Genomic DNA, 15,064 nt, shown 5'->3' with positions numbered 1-15,064 from the left:
GGCTACGTGGTATTCGGGCTGCAATACTGACGCCTGAAGCACAAACGCCTGCCCTCGCCACACACGCAGTTCCGGACCTTCCAGATACAAAAAGATGAAGACTGGGAGTTAACAAAGGGTGGAGGGAAAGAGACGAGGAGACGGTGGCGCTCAAGCGTGGGGGGCCGGCGTGCCGGTGAGAGAGAGAAACAAAGAGAGCGCTGCACTACCTCCTCGGACCTACAACTATGCTGCAGGGAGGGGGGGGTGAGGCCACGACGACGACCAGGTGCACGCACACGCACGCAGCACAAGCCGAATACGACAAGAGAGTCTAAAATGGGTGTCTTCTCACCGCCGCTTCCGGCGTAAAACCTTCTTTCGCACCGCCCCCCCCCCCCGTGTTGTGTCGGTAGCACAGCGCTGCGCCGCCACCACCACCACCACCCGCCCCCACTCCCATACAACAACAGACGAAAAGAGAGAGACAGGGGAAGTGGGGCATCCCATTTCGCAGCGTCGCGTGAGAGAGCAGCGAGGGAGTCGGAAAGACATCGACAACGCCGCAGCGGATTGGGCGTGTAGGCACCGCGCACAGAGAAAAGAAAAACAGAGCCAAGCACTGAGCGGAGAAACGCACAAAAACGGTGACGGTGGGTCGGGCGCGCGCGGCTGAGGAGGGAGGGGGGATGCTGAGCGAGGCAGCAGTGACACACAAGACAGCTGTTGGACGACAGAGAGGCAATCGACAGCCTGCGCCGGGGACGCTCCCGCCGGCCCCCTTCCCCCTCCTCACACACAGACACACACACACACATCCGTATCTTCCCCCAGCCCCTACGCCCGACGTCCACACAACACATCAAGTCTCAATCCCTGGCAGCACGCGACAGGTGAGCAAGGGGAAGGGAGGTGGAGGTTCACCGCGCCGTGAACGCGAGGAGGGGAGGAGGAAGGAGGGCGCCGTAGAGAGGGGCCCACACGAGAGGGGTGCACAGCACCTGTCCTGCACGGACATGCAGAGTGGCATTGGAGCAGTGATGAGAACACGTCGAAGATGGCACAGCGGCGATCACAACGCTGAGAAGAGACCGCAGAAAACGTAGGAGGCCAGAACAGATGGCGCAACAAGAAAAAAAAGGATGATGTAAAGGGCGAACCGCGACACGAAGAGAGCGGCGGCTCGGCCTTGGGTGGGTGGGTGGGTGGCGGTGGTCGGGTGCGCCATCCAGCAACGGCAAACAAACAAGCAAAGAAACAAAAACAATAGAATGGCACCAAGGGAACTGGGGGAGGGTAGGGGGAGGCCTCGGAAGGAATATGTGACAACTGATGTGCGCTACGGTACACTACGCGCGACATCTACGGGTGCGTGAGCAGCTCGCAGAGGGCCTGGCACGAAGGAGGGCAGTGGGACAATCAATCAAAGAAAAAGAGCAACAAAGGCCGCACTCAAGAGGTGTTATGTGGAACTGACCAGGCGACTGAGGGGCGCGGCACTCTGCCCGCACGCATCGCGAACCGGCATGCGGGCAAAGAGCAGAGTAGCAGAAGGGGGGGGAGGAGGGAGGGGAGGGATGGGAGGGAAGGGGAGTGGCGCTGAGCTGTGCGGAATCCCACGCGAATGCAAGAAAGGAGAGGCGAGATATTCACCCACTCCAATATCGCGTGTGGGATCCCCGCCAGGCGGATTTGCGCAGCCGCAGCCGCTTCGTTTCCTTGCTCTGCTGCGATACAGCCGTCCACGATCGCACTCGGCGGCGTGCCCTCCTCCTCTTGCCCATCATCCCCCCCGCTGCGCCCACACACCCGCTCCGCAGCTTTCCTCTCGGCTGGTCTGCGAGCAGCCCCCCCCCTGACCGCACCCCCCACCACACACCACCGCTCCCCAGCCAATCAGGCGAACGCGCCTTTCCACCGAGTACACAGATGAAAACAAAAGGCCAACACACACAAAAACAACACACGGAAGCGCAGAGGAGTGCCTCCCCCTTTTTTTTCAGCATGGCAGTATCACAAAGACGATGTTTATGAGGGAAGGGCCCCCGCCGACAGCGTACAGGACGAAGCCGGCACCCAACTTGTAATTCGTGAGCATCCCAGCGATACCCGCCGTGGTCGGATACACGATGACGGAGCCTTTCTCGCGGAGCGCGCTGCAGGACATGTTGTACATCTGGAGCCCCTCCTCACGGTTGTTGTACAAAGCGTCCATCATGAGCGCGGCGACAGCAAAGGCGCAGCCGGTGCCGATGATGCTCAGCAGCAGGCACAGCCAGCGCAGGCAGCGGCAGCAGCAGAGCATCACAAGACCGAAAAGACACGCCACGCCGCTGGTGAGGACGGCAGCAATCACCAGCGCCTCCGCCGCGCGGAAGCGTGTCAGGCGCGCTGGGCAGCCCGCCCACCAGTTCTTTGTCAGGACATCCCACTCCGCAGAGTTGCATCTGCTCTTCCAGCCCCACAACGTCAGGCAGGGCGTGTCACTGAGCAGATCCGTGTTCTGCACACGGAACTGGTCGACTGGGGTGCCCACAAGGATGCAGAGGAAGGCGAAGACCTGCAAAATGCCGTAGAAGACAATGCCTACGCGGCAGGGACGGCAGCACATTTTCGATGGCACACACACGGGAGGGGGGGGGATACGTGAGTGTGGGGTGTGTGTGGGGGTGTAGGGGTGTGGGTGTGTGTGCCAGGGATCGATATGGGGGAGGGGGGAGGATAGGGGGGCTGAAGGGAGGAGCTGGGAAATGAGAGGATCAACGTAGAATGAGGCAGCAGTGGTGAGGGGGAGGGGTAGAAGGCGGGGGCGTAGAGAGAGCAAGAGAGAGACTGGTGTACAGCGGCACCGCCTGGCCACTGTTTCCTCTTGCGCACGCACCTTTTTCTTTGCACGTTTCTGCGGGTGTGCTCGTCCCCGTTGCTGGCTGGCACCAGACTGAGCTCGAGCGGGTGTGGCACCTCACCCCACTCCCCGTTGCTGGTGATCCACTGCTTCCTGGCAGAGTGCCAGCAGATGTCGTTTTGTTTCCCCCTCCCAGACAATGCGCGTGCGAGTTACTTTTCGCCATCTGCACCTCTCTCGGTGCGGCCACCCCTCTAGTGACTTTTTACAGAATTTCACCTCGTGCCTCTTCGCACGTATGACACCAATGAAGTTAAACAAAAGCGAGTTTAAAGTATTTTTTAAAGGGAAGAAAAGAGAGAAAGGCGGGGTAGCGGAGAGGAGTGAGGAATGGGGGGGCGAAGGCGAGGATTGGGCGGAAGGCGGCAATTCCGCGCACCGCCTCACGCACACCCACTCGCGCTCCCCCTTTTCGATTCACGGTCGTCGTGCGCTTCGATGGCTCTACTCATTCACCAACCGCCGTGTGCCTCAAGTCGTGCTCGGGTGCTCTCTCTCTGTCTGCCCCCCACCTCCCCCGTCCCTTTTCGGTGGCAGCGCTCTCTTGGCGGCAGCGCCAGCTCCCCCGCACATCCGCGGAGACAAGGCTGTGGTCCATTTCCCTAGCGAGTGCAGGCACACGTACACGTACACGTAAAGGGGGGGGGGGCTGGACACAAAAACACCCACGACGAGAGTCCACCTCACTCCATCACACAAACACGCGGAGGAGGGAGAGGAGGGAAAAGGGCAGAGAAGGGGCGTCGACGAGACAGGCAGGCACGGTGAAGACGAAGAGTGAGCCGGAGAGTTGGGCAGGGGGAAAAGGGACACAGCGCATAGGAGAAGCCACCCAGGTGGTGGGAAACGGAGAGTCGGGAGGGGAAGAGGGAATAAGAGGGGGGCATCCAGGGGAATAATAGCAACGAAAAAACGCACAAATCCGACAGCACAGACAGACGAACGTGGATACGTGCGAAGAGGGAGGGAAAAGGAAGAGGGAAAAGGAAGAGGGAAGGGAAGGGGAAAGGAAAAGCGGGAGCGAGGGGAAACTGGCCAACAGGCTGCGCGCCCCCTCTCCTCCTCCTCCTCTCTCCTCCCTCCAGTCGCACTCCACAACACCATCGCCTCGTACAGACGGAAAAAGAAAATATTGTAAATAAAATTGAAAGGCTCCCACCATCCCCCCCTACTCCGAACAAAAAAATAAGGACTCGAAAAACAAAAGCGTCGTTATCCTGTAATACATCTAGAAGGCACACCATTGTGCATTTTTAGGAGGTGTGTGCGTTCTTTTCACCGTTACTGTTGTACTCAACAACGGACTTCCCCCCTTCTCATGTCCCTCTCCACTGTGATGTGCGCATGCCGGTTTATGAGTTGTCTGCGTGCGCGTGGATATACACAAGTATGTATTCCTGCACTTGCCGGTCGGTTGCAACAATTCTTCATTTAGTGCCCCCCGAGCAAACAGGACCGTACGAGCCATCATGCAGCCCTCATGCCCTCCCTCCTTCCTCCCCTCCGCCGCAAAGAAAAAAAAAAGGCAGCCTTGGTGGAAGACACACAGACACACAGATAAAAATACACGTGTGTGGGTATGTGTACGTACCTACGTGTCTGTATATGTGTGCGCAGTACCCTGTGCACCAACAGAGGAGATTGTACGCATGCGCGCAGATCACACCATATCACCATCGACAGCCGCAGCAGAAGAGATCGGCGCTCCCTCTCTTATCCGTCCTTGAAGAGGAGTAAAGTGGCACTGAGCGTCGCTGATGCATTTTTTCTCGGAGGGGAAGAGAGGAGGGGAAGAGGAGAGGGGCAACACAGCGAGCTCCAAAATACGGGGAGAAAATAGAAGACAAAAAAAGAATGGCACACACACACAGACAGACACGCGCACAGCGATACTGTCACGGGCACAAGTCATCACCACCATCACACGGTTCCCAAAGGAGGGAGGACGGAAAAGGAAACACACAGACAAAAGCGGCCGTGTCACCTTTTCGTCTTTTCAGTTCCCCTTGTTGGCTCGTTCCCGCTGTCTCTTCGGCTGCTTTCTTGCACGTCCTCCTTTTCGCGTCGCATCGCCTGTGAAGGCGTGGTGTGTGCATGTCAAGTGTGAGGTACACGCACCACCGCCAACACGGCGTGCGAGAGGGGGGGGGGGCGGACACCTGTGACCGATGCAGGGTGGGGCCCTACGCCTCTCGCCCTCGTCCCGGGCGCCCCGGTGGCCTGTGTTTCTACTCGTCACTGGCTTCCCGTCGCCATGCTGGACACTCCCCCCTTGCCCCGCCCCCATCTCATTCACCGTTGGTTTGCCGGTCTGCAAGCCGGGCGTGTGGGTGGAAGGGGGATTGGGGAAGCAGGGAGAAGGGGGGACGCGAGAACATGAAAGCACAAAGGGGGACACACATACACGCACTGCGAGGACAAGCGGACGGGACAGCCAGAGAGACGGGCGGTGTGCAGAATACTCGATATTCTCTGCCAGGTGCGATTTTACACCCCCTCGAAATAAAAAGAGGCGGTCATCGCATGAGCCCAACGACGGCAACACGGGAAAAGGGAGAAACACAACAACACACAAACGGACAGTCACTAATTACGTTACAAGGGTAAAAAAGAGGGGTTGGAGACAAGAGAGCGAGGGTGGCTCTCGAGATGTGCAGGGGAGCCGCAGCGCACGCTGGCACGAGAGGGCGGTGATGAGGTAGGAGAGGGGCCGGAAAGAGGCGCATGTCAGCATCCGCAGCTCTCCAGCCCTCTCCACTCCCTGCTGGCATGAGACCCGCGCCGCCACCCGGCTCGCCCCCCGACCTCCCGTGGTATCCTCCACACACTCTCTCCATCAACGGGGTCTATTATTACGGGCCTGCACCCGCCCCCCTTACTACACACTCTTTGACCAAGCACGGGAGCATTAAGACCACAATGTTGACGATATCCAGGCACCAGGCCACCACGAAGAGAGCGAAACCGGTACTTAGTCGACCTAGTTCCGCCAGGTTTAGGCAATCCTCGTTTTCGTCCCGGTGAAAGGCCTCAGCGACGACCGCCCAGGTGATGCACGCAGTGACAATGCCAATTATGTTCAGCACCAGGCAAGCCCAACGCAGGCCAGAGCAGCAGAACACCCGGATGACGCCACAGGCTGCCGCCGCGCCGAACACGAAGATGGATATGATTGCAAATGCCTCAGCCGCACGGAAGCGGTCGCGACGGCGTGGGCAGTAGAACCACCTGTCGTCATTCTTGAAGGTATAAGCTCTCTCACGGCAATCCTCTTTTTCGCCCCAAAGTGTGATGCAAGCCTGCGTGTTATCTTCGTCAGGCTTGGACGAGATCATCTTCACTGGGGTGCCAATCAGCACAAACAGAAATGCGATGGCCTGCACGATGGCATAGAGGACAGGACTGATGCGGCACCCCATTGTTTCACTCAACGTGACCGTAGAGAGCTGAGATGGGTGAGGTGGAGGTGATCCGAGGGGAGAGAAATGGGGAGGAGGGGAGAACTCAGGGGACGTCGGGAGAGCGGAAGAGTGTCGATGCTTGGTGAGGGGATATGTTTGTTGCCATGTGCATACGCATTGACGTGGTTGTGCATGTGTGCGTGTTCGTTTTATGTTTTGAGGCGTGGGGAATGGGGAATGGGGAGGGGGAGAGGGGGGCATCACAGGTGTCAGCAGGCGTAGAAAGAGGGAAGGACAGAGAAGTGGAGAGAGACACGTGTGGTTGCGAGAGATGCACAACGAGAGGGGGCACAGCATTGACGGACACACACGCGTGAAAGGCAAACGAGCAGAGCAAGCCGGCGGATGAGGGGAGATGGGGAAGGACATCGCCGCGGCAGCGAGGAGACAAGCACAAGGCACGAGAACCAGGCAAACGGTGCAGGGCGTATCGGCGGGCTCTGCCCGTTGCGCTTTCCTCCCATTGACGTTGTCGTGAGGAGCACTTCTGTGACGCCTTATGGAGGGGGGTGGGCCAGGCCGGGCTGAGGCGGGCGCGGCGGGAGCAGTGGAGAGACACCGCCGCGGGTGTCCCTAGAGCGACAATACCGCCCACCTCACACAACAGCAGCAACCCCAACACGTCGATCCCATCGCCCACATGCCGGCTGCACACCGCTCACAGACCACAGACAACAACAGGAGAATCCATATTGACGACAGCGGCGGGAGACGAGACAAAGAAGCACACACACACACAAGCGATACCTGCACTGCGTTTCCCATCACTATGTCTTCCTCCTCCTCGAGAAGGAGGGAGAGAAAAGGGTGGGAGATAAACGACTTGAACAAGAGGCGCCAACGCCGTTGTGCAAGCGGATTGCCATGTCGCACACAGACACGCGGACATTCAAGGGAGACAGTGAGGGGGGGAAGGTCATAGACATCACGCAGCGCTTCACCGCGTTGCGTGACGAGAAAAGGGAGACGTAGAACACGCGAGGACGACGCGCTGCTCTGTTGTGGACAGGCTCGCTCTAAAGGGCGTCATGCGCGCATAAAATCAGGCACACACGCGCACACCAGGAATCGCACGCACGTACTCAGATACCGAAATCGAAGGGGTGACACCTTACGTCAGCACTGATAGACAGACGAGCCTCGCTCCTCTTCGGTGCTCCCCCCCCCGTCCCCATCGCCACCCGCAACCGCCCGCTCCCCCCACCTCGTTTCCCCCACCTACACTCCTTTGCAGTTTGAGACGCGCCGGTGTCTTCCACGACTCCGCATCATTCGTCAAGAGCGAAAAAAGAGAACATGAGGGGGGAGAGAGAGGCGGGAGGAGTGACGCGGAGAGGCGGCCTATCGAGAAGGTCTGCTTCGCCGGGACACGAAGGAAGTGGAGAAGACGGCGCACGTATTTTCTTGTCGTTTTCTCTTTGTCCGTCTCATTCTCACATATATCTCTCTCTCTTACCTGGGTCGGCTAATACAATAGAGCGGTCCTTGTCCTGCCACAAGTCTGGCCGCTGCATCATGATTTGCAAGGCGCCACCCGAGACGCTGAACATGCGCAGCATGCGCCACGCCGGGGTCGTGGAGGCCTCCATTGCACGCTGCAAGAGCGACAAGGCAATCAGCGACTGGTACCCACCAGCGCAGTAGACCGTCACATCGGGGAGAGAGAAGGCCTGCCGCACGGCAGAGAGTCCTGCGAGGAGCGCCAGGCTGTGTGTATCCTATCCATGTACGCGGTCGCCAGCCCTGGGGACCAATTATAGCGCCACTGCGACAGCGACGGCGATGCCGCAGCGGCGTCTCCGACTGCCATGGCGCACAATGCCGCCAGCCCGACATGAGCGCTGTGCGGATGCGAGCCGTTTTTCAACTCGTACGGCGTGCGCACGTCTCACACGACGCGCGTATCGGCCAGTTCGACTGCAGCGAGGCGCTCGTACGACATCAAGTGAGAGAGTGCGTCGCCGCGTTGTATCCAATGCAGGGTGTGGCGAAGGAGCACATCAGCGGGCACACTGGTAGGCGGGTTGCATTGCAGCTCCCGCCACGGCAGCTTCGTCACAATCGCCTACCCGCCCTACCCCGAGTGCTCCACCGGTTACTCCGAGGGGCATGGCAAGTCGGCCAGAGTCAGGACATGTACACGACTCTCTGGGGACAGCGCTGAGAGACGTTGCAAGACCTCAGCACGCTGTTCCTCTGTCGCACATGGCAGCCGCAACTCTGCTTTCGACGCACCGTATGCCGCGCCCGGGAAACTCACCGGCACACTAACGGCGCCGCAGAGGTGCAGCGCGTGGTAAGCGGTGGCACTGCGCACGTCGACGAGGCTTACGTAGGACGAGAAGGAAGCGAGCTGCTGGCGAGGTGTACTCCACGAGTCACCGCGTGCGACGGCAGGGTCGAAGGTGTACCGCAGCGCTTGCTGCATATCAGCAGGAAACTCTGCCGTACACACTGCCCGGTGCTCAGGCTGCAGTAGCGCAAGTAGCTGGCGCAGATGTACCACGCGACTCGCGTCGAAGGACGGCGGGTGCGGCAGCGGTGGCAAACGCCGGCTGTCCTTGGCGAACGCCTCTGTCGTCGTGGCGAGCGTGTCAATAACCGTGCGGGAGTGCCTCATACGCGTGAGGTCGCCGAGATGCGCCACCCAGTAGAGATCCGGCAGACTCGTCACGTTGCGGTACCCGCCGTGTGCGGGGAGCAGCACGACTCGCGGCAGAGCGTCGCAGTCAGCCACCACTCCCGTCGCCTCTCTCTCTCTCTTTGCTCATCGTAGACGCGTCGGTGCGAGTCGTCTTGGCCGCTCCACCGCTTTTCCCTCTCGGCCCGCTGCCAACAGCGCGCAGCGGCGCAAAGTAAACATCGAGCACGTACCTCCTGAGCACACCGTGAGTGTGCACCAGGGCTGCATCGCGGTCGTCACCACTGCTGTTGATAAAGGCAAACGGCGGCACAGGTCCGCCGGTTGTCTCGCGGGGACAGAGAGACCACTGAAGCAGGTCCCAGCGGGGCGTCGCACCGGTGCTCCAGAGCACACCCATGCAAAGGCCCGCACGCGCCTCGGAGAGGCAAATCTCAACGAGTAGACGCTCCGGCGAGAGGGCTGGCACGCGCACAGTTCTGAGTCGCGGGCGAGGGCTGAGTTGCACGTCCTCCGCTGTGCCGGCAGGCGTGAGAGGAATTCCGGGGACGACACGGGCAGCCGAGAAGCGCCCGAGCAGTTTGGTCAGCCCAGACGCGCCGTCGACATAGCAGTGAGTGAAAATGATCCACCGGAGGGTCGCACCGATACAGCCCACGTCCGCGGCATACGCGCTGAGCGGCGCTGCCCGCGAGTCAACGGTGGCCGCTGCCGCGACGGTGACCGTGGAGACACTCGCAGAAGTGCAGGAGGAGTCCGCTAGCAGGAACGAGCATGTGCGGCTCTCCCCCCCCCCTCCCCTTCACGTAGTGTCGCAGTACAAAGGTGTTAGCCGATGCAGGCACCGCCACCGGTGGGCTGGAGGAGGGGGGGGGGGCTGTTGTGCCTCATGGCGATCGGCAGGAAATGGAACCCCATGAAGTCCTCCAGACGCCGCACGGCTCGATCGTGGCAGTCGGTAGTAGGGGTGGCTCCACCGAGTGCCGTCGTCGCTGGGACATCAGTCCAGCACGGCTGGGAGGCAGCACCCGAGGGCGAGCCAAGCAGCGCGGTCGACACCACACGCCAGTGGTGCAGTCGCCGCGATTCCGGGGTTGCGCGCGCACCTGCTGAGGCGGATAAAAGCGCCCGACGAGAAGGCGGATCTTGTTGGCACACACCGCACTCTTCGGAGCAGTGAGCAGCGGGCCTGCAGCAGCGGTGGCGGTGGCGACGCAGTCACTGCGTTACATCGCGCACGATTTCATCGTCCAGGCACCCAGCGACCTCCATTAGCACCGGACAAAATGGCATCGTGCGGCGGGCGGACGAGAGGTGGTGAGGGGAAAGAGAAAGAGAAAGGGATGAGGTAAACGGGCGAGGGGATAAAGACGAAGCGAGTCAAGCACAACACTGCACGTAGGTGTCTGGGTATGATGCGAGGGAAATGGGGGTGGCGAAGCCACCAACAACAAAACAAGAATAATGTAGAACACAAAAGCAATATAACAACAACAACAAACCCAAAAAGAAATGTCGCCACCATCGGCTCTGCTCTGATGCACTATATGACGTGTGAGTGACAACACTGTACACTCCCCACTTATGACCCACACCACTCGCGTGGTGCTACGCATAGTGCTACACGCGCACAACAGCAATGTCCATGCAGTCGCTTGGGCATGGCCTCTGCCTCAAAGCCATGCACGGCATGCGCTTTGCACGCCGCCTCACAGCTGCTGGCATGAGGTACGCAGCCACGCGGTGCGACTCTCTTGCGAGGCGTGGTGGTGGTTCGGGCTTCCCCGTTCGCGAGTAATGAGAGCCGGCTGAGATGCACCCGAGTCATGCTGACACTGCGCTCGTCCTATAGGCGGTACCATTTTTTTGCAAGCTGTCACAGGTTGCCTGCACACCCACATCATCCAGGCCCTGGCCACCGACGGAGATGCGATAGGCTGCTTGGCTTTTCTATGCCGCACGTACTCGATTCTGTCATTGCCGTAGGCAATTCAGCATTGGCGGTCTTTTTTTGGGGGGGAGGAGGAGGAGGAGGAGGAGGAGGAGGAGGACAGGGGGCAGTGGTGAGTTGCTCAGCCTCCCCACGGTGCGGGTGGAGAACCCCTTTCCTCCCTCCCCTGAAATAAACCGCACACGGACTTCTGTGTCCTGAAGGATAAACAACACATTATTGAAGAAACATCAGGAAGAGGGGGACAAACGTCACAATAGTGTGTGGGTGGGTGGGGGGAGAAGTGGAGGTGGAGAGGGGGAGGAGAGGCTCTTCTATCTGCTGAAGGGAAAAAAGGGGATTTAAACAAGAAACAGAGCGTGGTGACAAGCTTGCAGGCTTGCACACACAATCATAAAGGTCTTTGGGGGAGGGGGTCACGAGAAGATAACACAGAGGGAAAAAAAGTGTGCGTAGTCAGGGGTTTACCTCTCCCTCTTCGTTTCCTGACAACACGCGCCGATACCTACACGCGCGACGCAAAGGACGGCAAACGGCTGCTTCCGGCAAAGAGTAGAGAGGGACGAAAGAGAAGAGCCGCTCGAGGCGTGCCGCGCTGCCTCTGTGCACTCCCCTGGTGTGTGGATAGGGAAAGAAGCATCCGTTACGACACGAAGCAAACACAACACAAAGCATGCCAAAGAGGAAGAAGCATCACTGGCACAACCGGGCGGTAGAGGAGGGGGGGGAAGAGGGGTCGGGGAAGGAGGGGAGGGGGCCAAAGACAGAGCAGTGACTCGGGAATTGAGAAGAAGCATATACACACGTGCACGCCTGGAGCGCGTAAAGGAAGTCCCAAGATGGGCGCGGGGTGGCGGGGGTAGGGAAGACGAAGATGGGGCGGTTTCGGTTGCTGCGTTATTCCTCGCACCGCTTCCCCCCCCCCCCCCCGCTTCTGCCTCCACCCTTGCCCTTGTCGGTCTTCCTTGCCCGCCAAGTCGTTTCACTGTGGTGGGTTCATCGTACCCGTACAGTTGCTGGGGGCAGCACGCAGTCGTCACAGTCTTGCCACGCACACCCACAGAAATACGGTGGCGCATTCGCCTTCGCGGACGGCCGAAAAAAAAAACATCCAGCGCGAAGCGTATTTCGTTCAAAGGCGAAGAGGAGCACAGCGAAGAGCCCTGCCTTCCGTTTGGGATACGCATGACAAGAGAACGCAGGCAATCCGCATCTCCTCCATCGATGTGCAGCCGTGTCAGTGCGTCCCAGGTCGCCCGGTGTGTGTAAGTGTGCGTGTGCGTGTGCGTGGATATCATCTCTGCGCGTCGCGTGCAAAACGCCCAGACGTACCGCGTCCATGCGTTCCCATGTTCCATTTCTGTGTTCACGTCTCTCCCCCCCCCCTCGCTCCCTCCCTCCCTCCCTCTCCTCCGTCGCACGGCTAAGCGTCGTGCTCGTCGTGCCCCAGCCGACTCACATTGCAATTCGCTTAGTTAGACCTCTGGCAATGTCCAGACACACGCACAGTCGTGTGGGTGCACATGTGCAGAGACGGGGCGGGAGCCTTCGATTTCGACCTCAGCACGGAATAAGGATGCTGAACGCGTTCACCACGCTGATGGCCATGGCGCACACAAGCAAAATGAAACCAGCTCCCAGCTGCATACCCTGAGGAAAACTGCTGTCGACACCGGGGAAGTCGCGCAGTCGCTGGCACACGGCCACCTGCTCAACAGTATGGCTACCCTGATTGTGCTGATAGGAGTCAAGCGTTAAGCCCCAGATCAGTGCAACCAGACACGCAGCCGCCAAGTTGAGCACAATGCATACGATCTTGGCGCAGTAGCAGCAGCACGAATCGAGGGAGCTTGTCAGCATCGACACAAGGAGTAATATGATAGCTGCAATGGAGAACACCTGTGCTACTTTGAAGTATTGCGCAGGGTTGCTGCACGCCATCCAGATATCATGAGGCCTCGCTGAGTACCTGGGAATAAAGCACTGCCCTCGAATACCCCACATGGTGGTGCAGTAACCGTTGCGGGTTATGTCATCGCCCCGCGGCTGGATCATCGCCAACGGGGTGCCGACAGCGACAAAGACCACCGCGGCGAACTGAAAAAATGCCGAAGATGATCGCCGAAAGGCAGCCCATTTTTGTTAATAATATTCTTTTCGGGGTGAGAGATTATTTACACTTTGTGTGTGCGTGTGTGTGTGTGAGGGGGGGTGAGAGATACGCGCGATTAATAAGCGAGGAGGAAAGACAGCGAAGAAAAAAGACGGGCTGACAAACGAATCAATAGGGGAACGGCACTACCGCATGCGGCGGGTTTGACGGGGGTATTCGACGCCGTGGAAGCCAAGTCGCGTACAGAGAAAACCGCTCAGAGGTGCGATGATGTGCGTGTAGGTGTTCATGTTTCCGTGTCGTCGACAGGCGCTCGGAGAAGTGAGAGGAACAGAGGAGAACACGCCAAGAACACCACGAGCATCACATTTCATTGTCGGGTTGTTTCGACAGTCAGGGTGACGCGGGTTACCGGGGAAGGAGGCAGGGGAGGGGGAGGGGGTGCGTGGGGCGTAGAAGGAACACACAAAGAGGAGGGAACAGTGAATGGGTGTGTGCAAACCGAAGCAGTGAACAGGGCGTATCAGCCCATGCGGACGCGAACAAAGAGAAGGGGAGGCGAAGGGCACACGCCACCACGTGCGCTGCCTATCGGTACGAGCAGCTCCCTCCCTCCCTCGTATTCACCATCGCGTCGGTTAGTAGGGGAGGCGGTGTTAATGTGCTTCCATCGAGCGCTTCGACAGGGAAGTGCCGGAGGGGGGAGAGGGGGATAGGGGGGGGGGGGGTAGAAATGTGTCGGTTCCTCTATTTTCACTTCCATTTCCATTTCCATTTCCAAGCCGCCCCGCTGAAAAATACGAACAAAAACGGGGGCACACATAAAACACACACCAAAGACAAGAAAAAATAAAACATTGGGCAGTTGCCGACTGCTGCACCCACGCGGTATTCGTCCTGCTTTGGCCCTAGACGCTCCCGGATGCTTCGCCGTTCCTTCGCAGCGCTTCCACCGATGCATCACTCGTCGGTGCCGCCTCCTGGCGCGCAGCAAGTATTTGTGATCGCTTTGAGTCCGCGTCAGAAGGGGGAAGAGTGGGCGCAGAGGCGCATGAGCTTATTTGCAAGAACGCAGGGTCGCATTCACTAGCTCCACATTTGTTTGCTTGTCTCGGTAAAGAGCCCCGCTAAAACACCTTTCGTTGTTCTTTTTTTCGCGTCTCCACCCTTCCATGTGAGGCGCGCCTCTTTGATGTCCTGTTCGGGATGCGGGTACCCGCCAACAGGGGGAGCACACCAGAAGAGAATCACGCGATAGGAACGTAGCCACTCCCACCAACAAACACAAAAACATAAATGTAACTTCGCACAGCCCTGGCAGATCCGGCGGGGAGGGAGAGGGGCGGGGGGGATCAGCGCCCACGAGATCGATAGACTTAGGGGGAAAAGAAGAAGAAAGGGAGAGGGAAACAAAGACAATACACGCAGTGGGGCAACAATGGCGTATAAGCCAAGAAAAACGACGACCACGAAGGGTGAAAAGGGGTGGAGGCAACAAAGACACGTAAATGCCGGGAAGCACCTGCTCGCTCGCCCGCACGGGGGGGGGGCGCACACGTGCGTACACACACGCTAAGCGGTGCGGTGTGACGCCATTTGCTGGAGAGAGAGAGAGACAAAAATACGAACTAAAAAGGAAAAGGCAACGGTAGGGCGGCCGATGAAGCAACGAGCCCGCCGATCACGTTAGGTCAAACAGCACTTCGCTTTCTTACTGTTTGCCGGTGCGGTGGTTGTTGCCGGCCGGCCATTCCACGTCCGTGTGTCTTTCTTTCAGCACTGCTGAGGTCAAGAAACCCTTTCCTCTGGCTGGATAGATCAGCAGAGATGATGACGGCGCCAGAGTTCTTCAGAAGAGGGGGGGTTCGAGGGGAACGGGATCACACAATATCAAACAAGGTAGAAGCGAACAAATATACGCCAGCCCACACACAGATATGCGCACACACACATGTACGTCCACACACTGATTCCTGCACCCCGCACATCACTTGCGCAGGGAAGAAGAGGGAGG

At 58.9% G+C, this 15,064-nt stretch overlaps 2 protein-coding genes across 2 annotated transcripts; both read right to left on the bottom strand.

The window, feature by feature from the left end:
• Window positions 1-7,993: 7,993 nt before the first annotated feature.
• Window positions 7,994-8,155, bottom strand: JKF63_01694 (uncharacterized protein; the record flags this gene model as incomplete). The annotated part of the gene is made up of 1 exon (XM_067897740.1): window positions 7,994-8,155. The coding sequence occupies one exon, from the start codon at window positions 8,153-8,155 to the stop codon at window positions 7,994-7,996; it is 162 nt and encodes a 53-aa protein (XP_067753897.1).
• Window positions 8,156-8,440: 285 nt separating this feature from the next.
• On the bottom strand, window positions 8,441-8,965 carry JKF63_01693 (uncharacterized protein; the record flags this gene model as incomplete). Its single annotated transcript, XM_067897739.1, has 1 exon — window positions 8,441-8,965. The coding sequence occupies one exon, from the start codon at window positions 8,963-8,965 to the stop codon at window positions 8,441-8,443; it is 525 nt and encodes a 174-aa protein (XP_067753896.1).
• Between the last annotated feature and the right edge of the window lie 6,099 nt (window positions 8,966-15,064).

Source organism: Porcisia hertigi, chromosome 34 (assembly GCF_017918235.1).
Source record: "Porcisia hertigi strain C119 chromosome 34, whole genome shotgun sequence".
NCBI lineage: Eukaryota > Euglenozoa > Kinetoplastea > Trypanosomatida > Trypanosomatidae > Porcisia > Porcisia hertigi.
The sequence above is the reverse complement of the archived record's forward strand: the minus strand, read 5'-3'. Positions and strand labels throughout refer to the sequence as shown.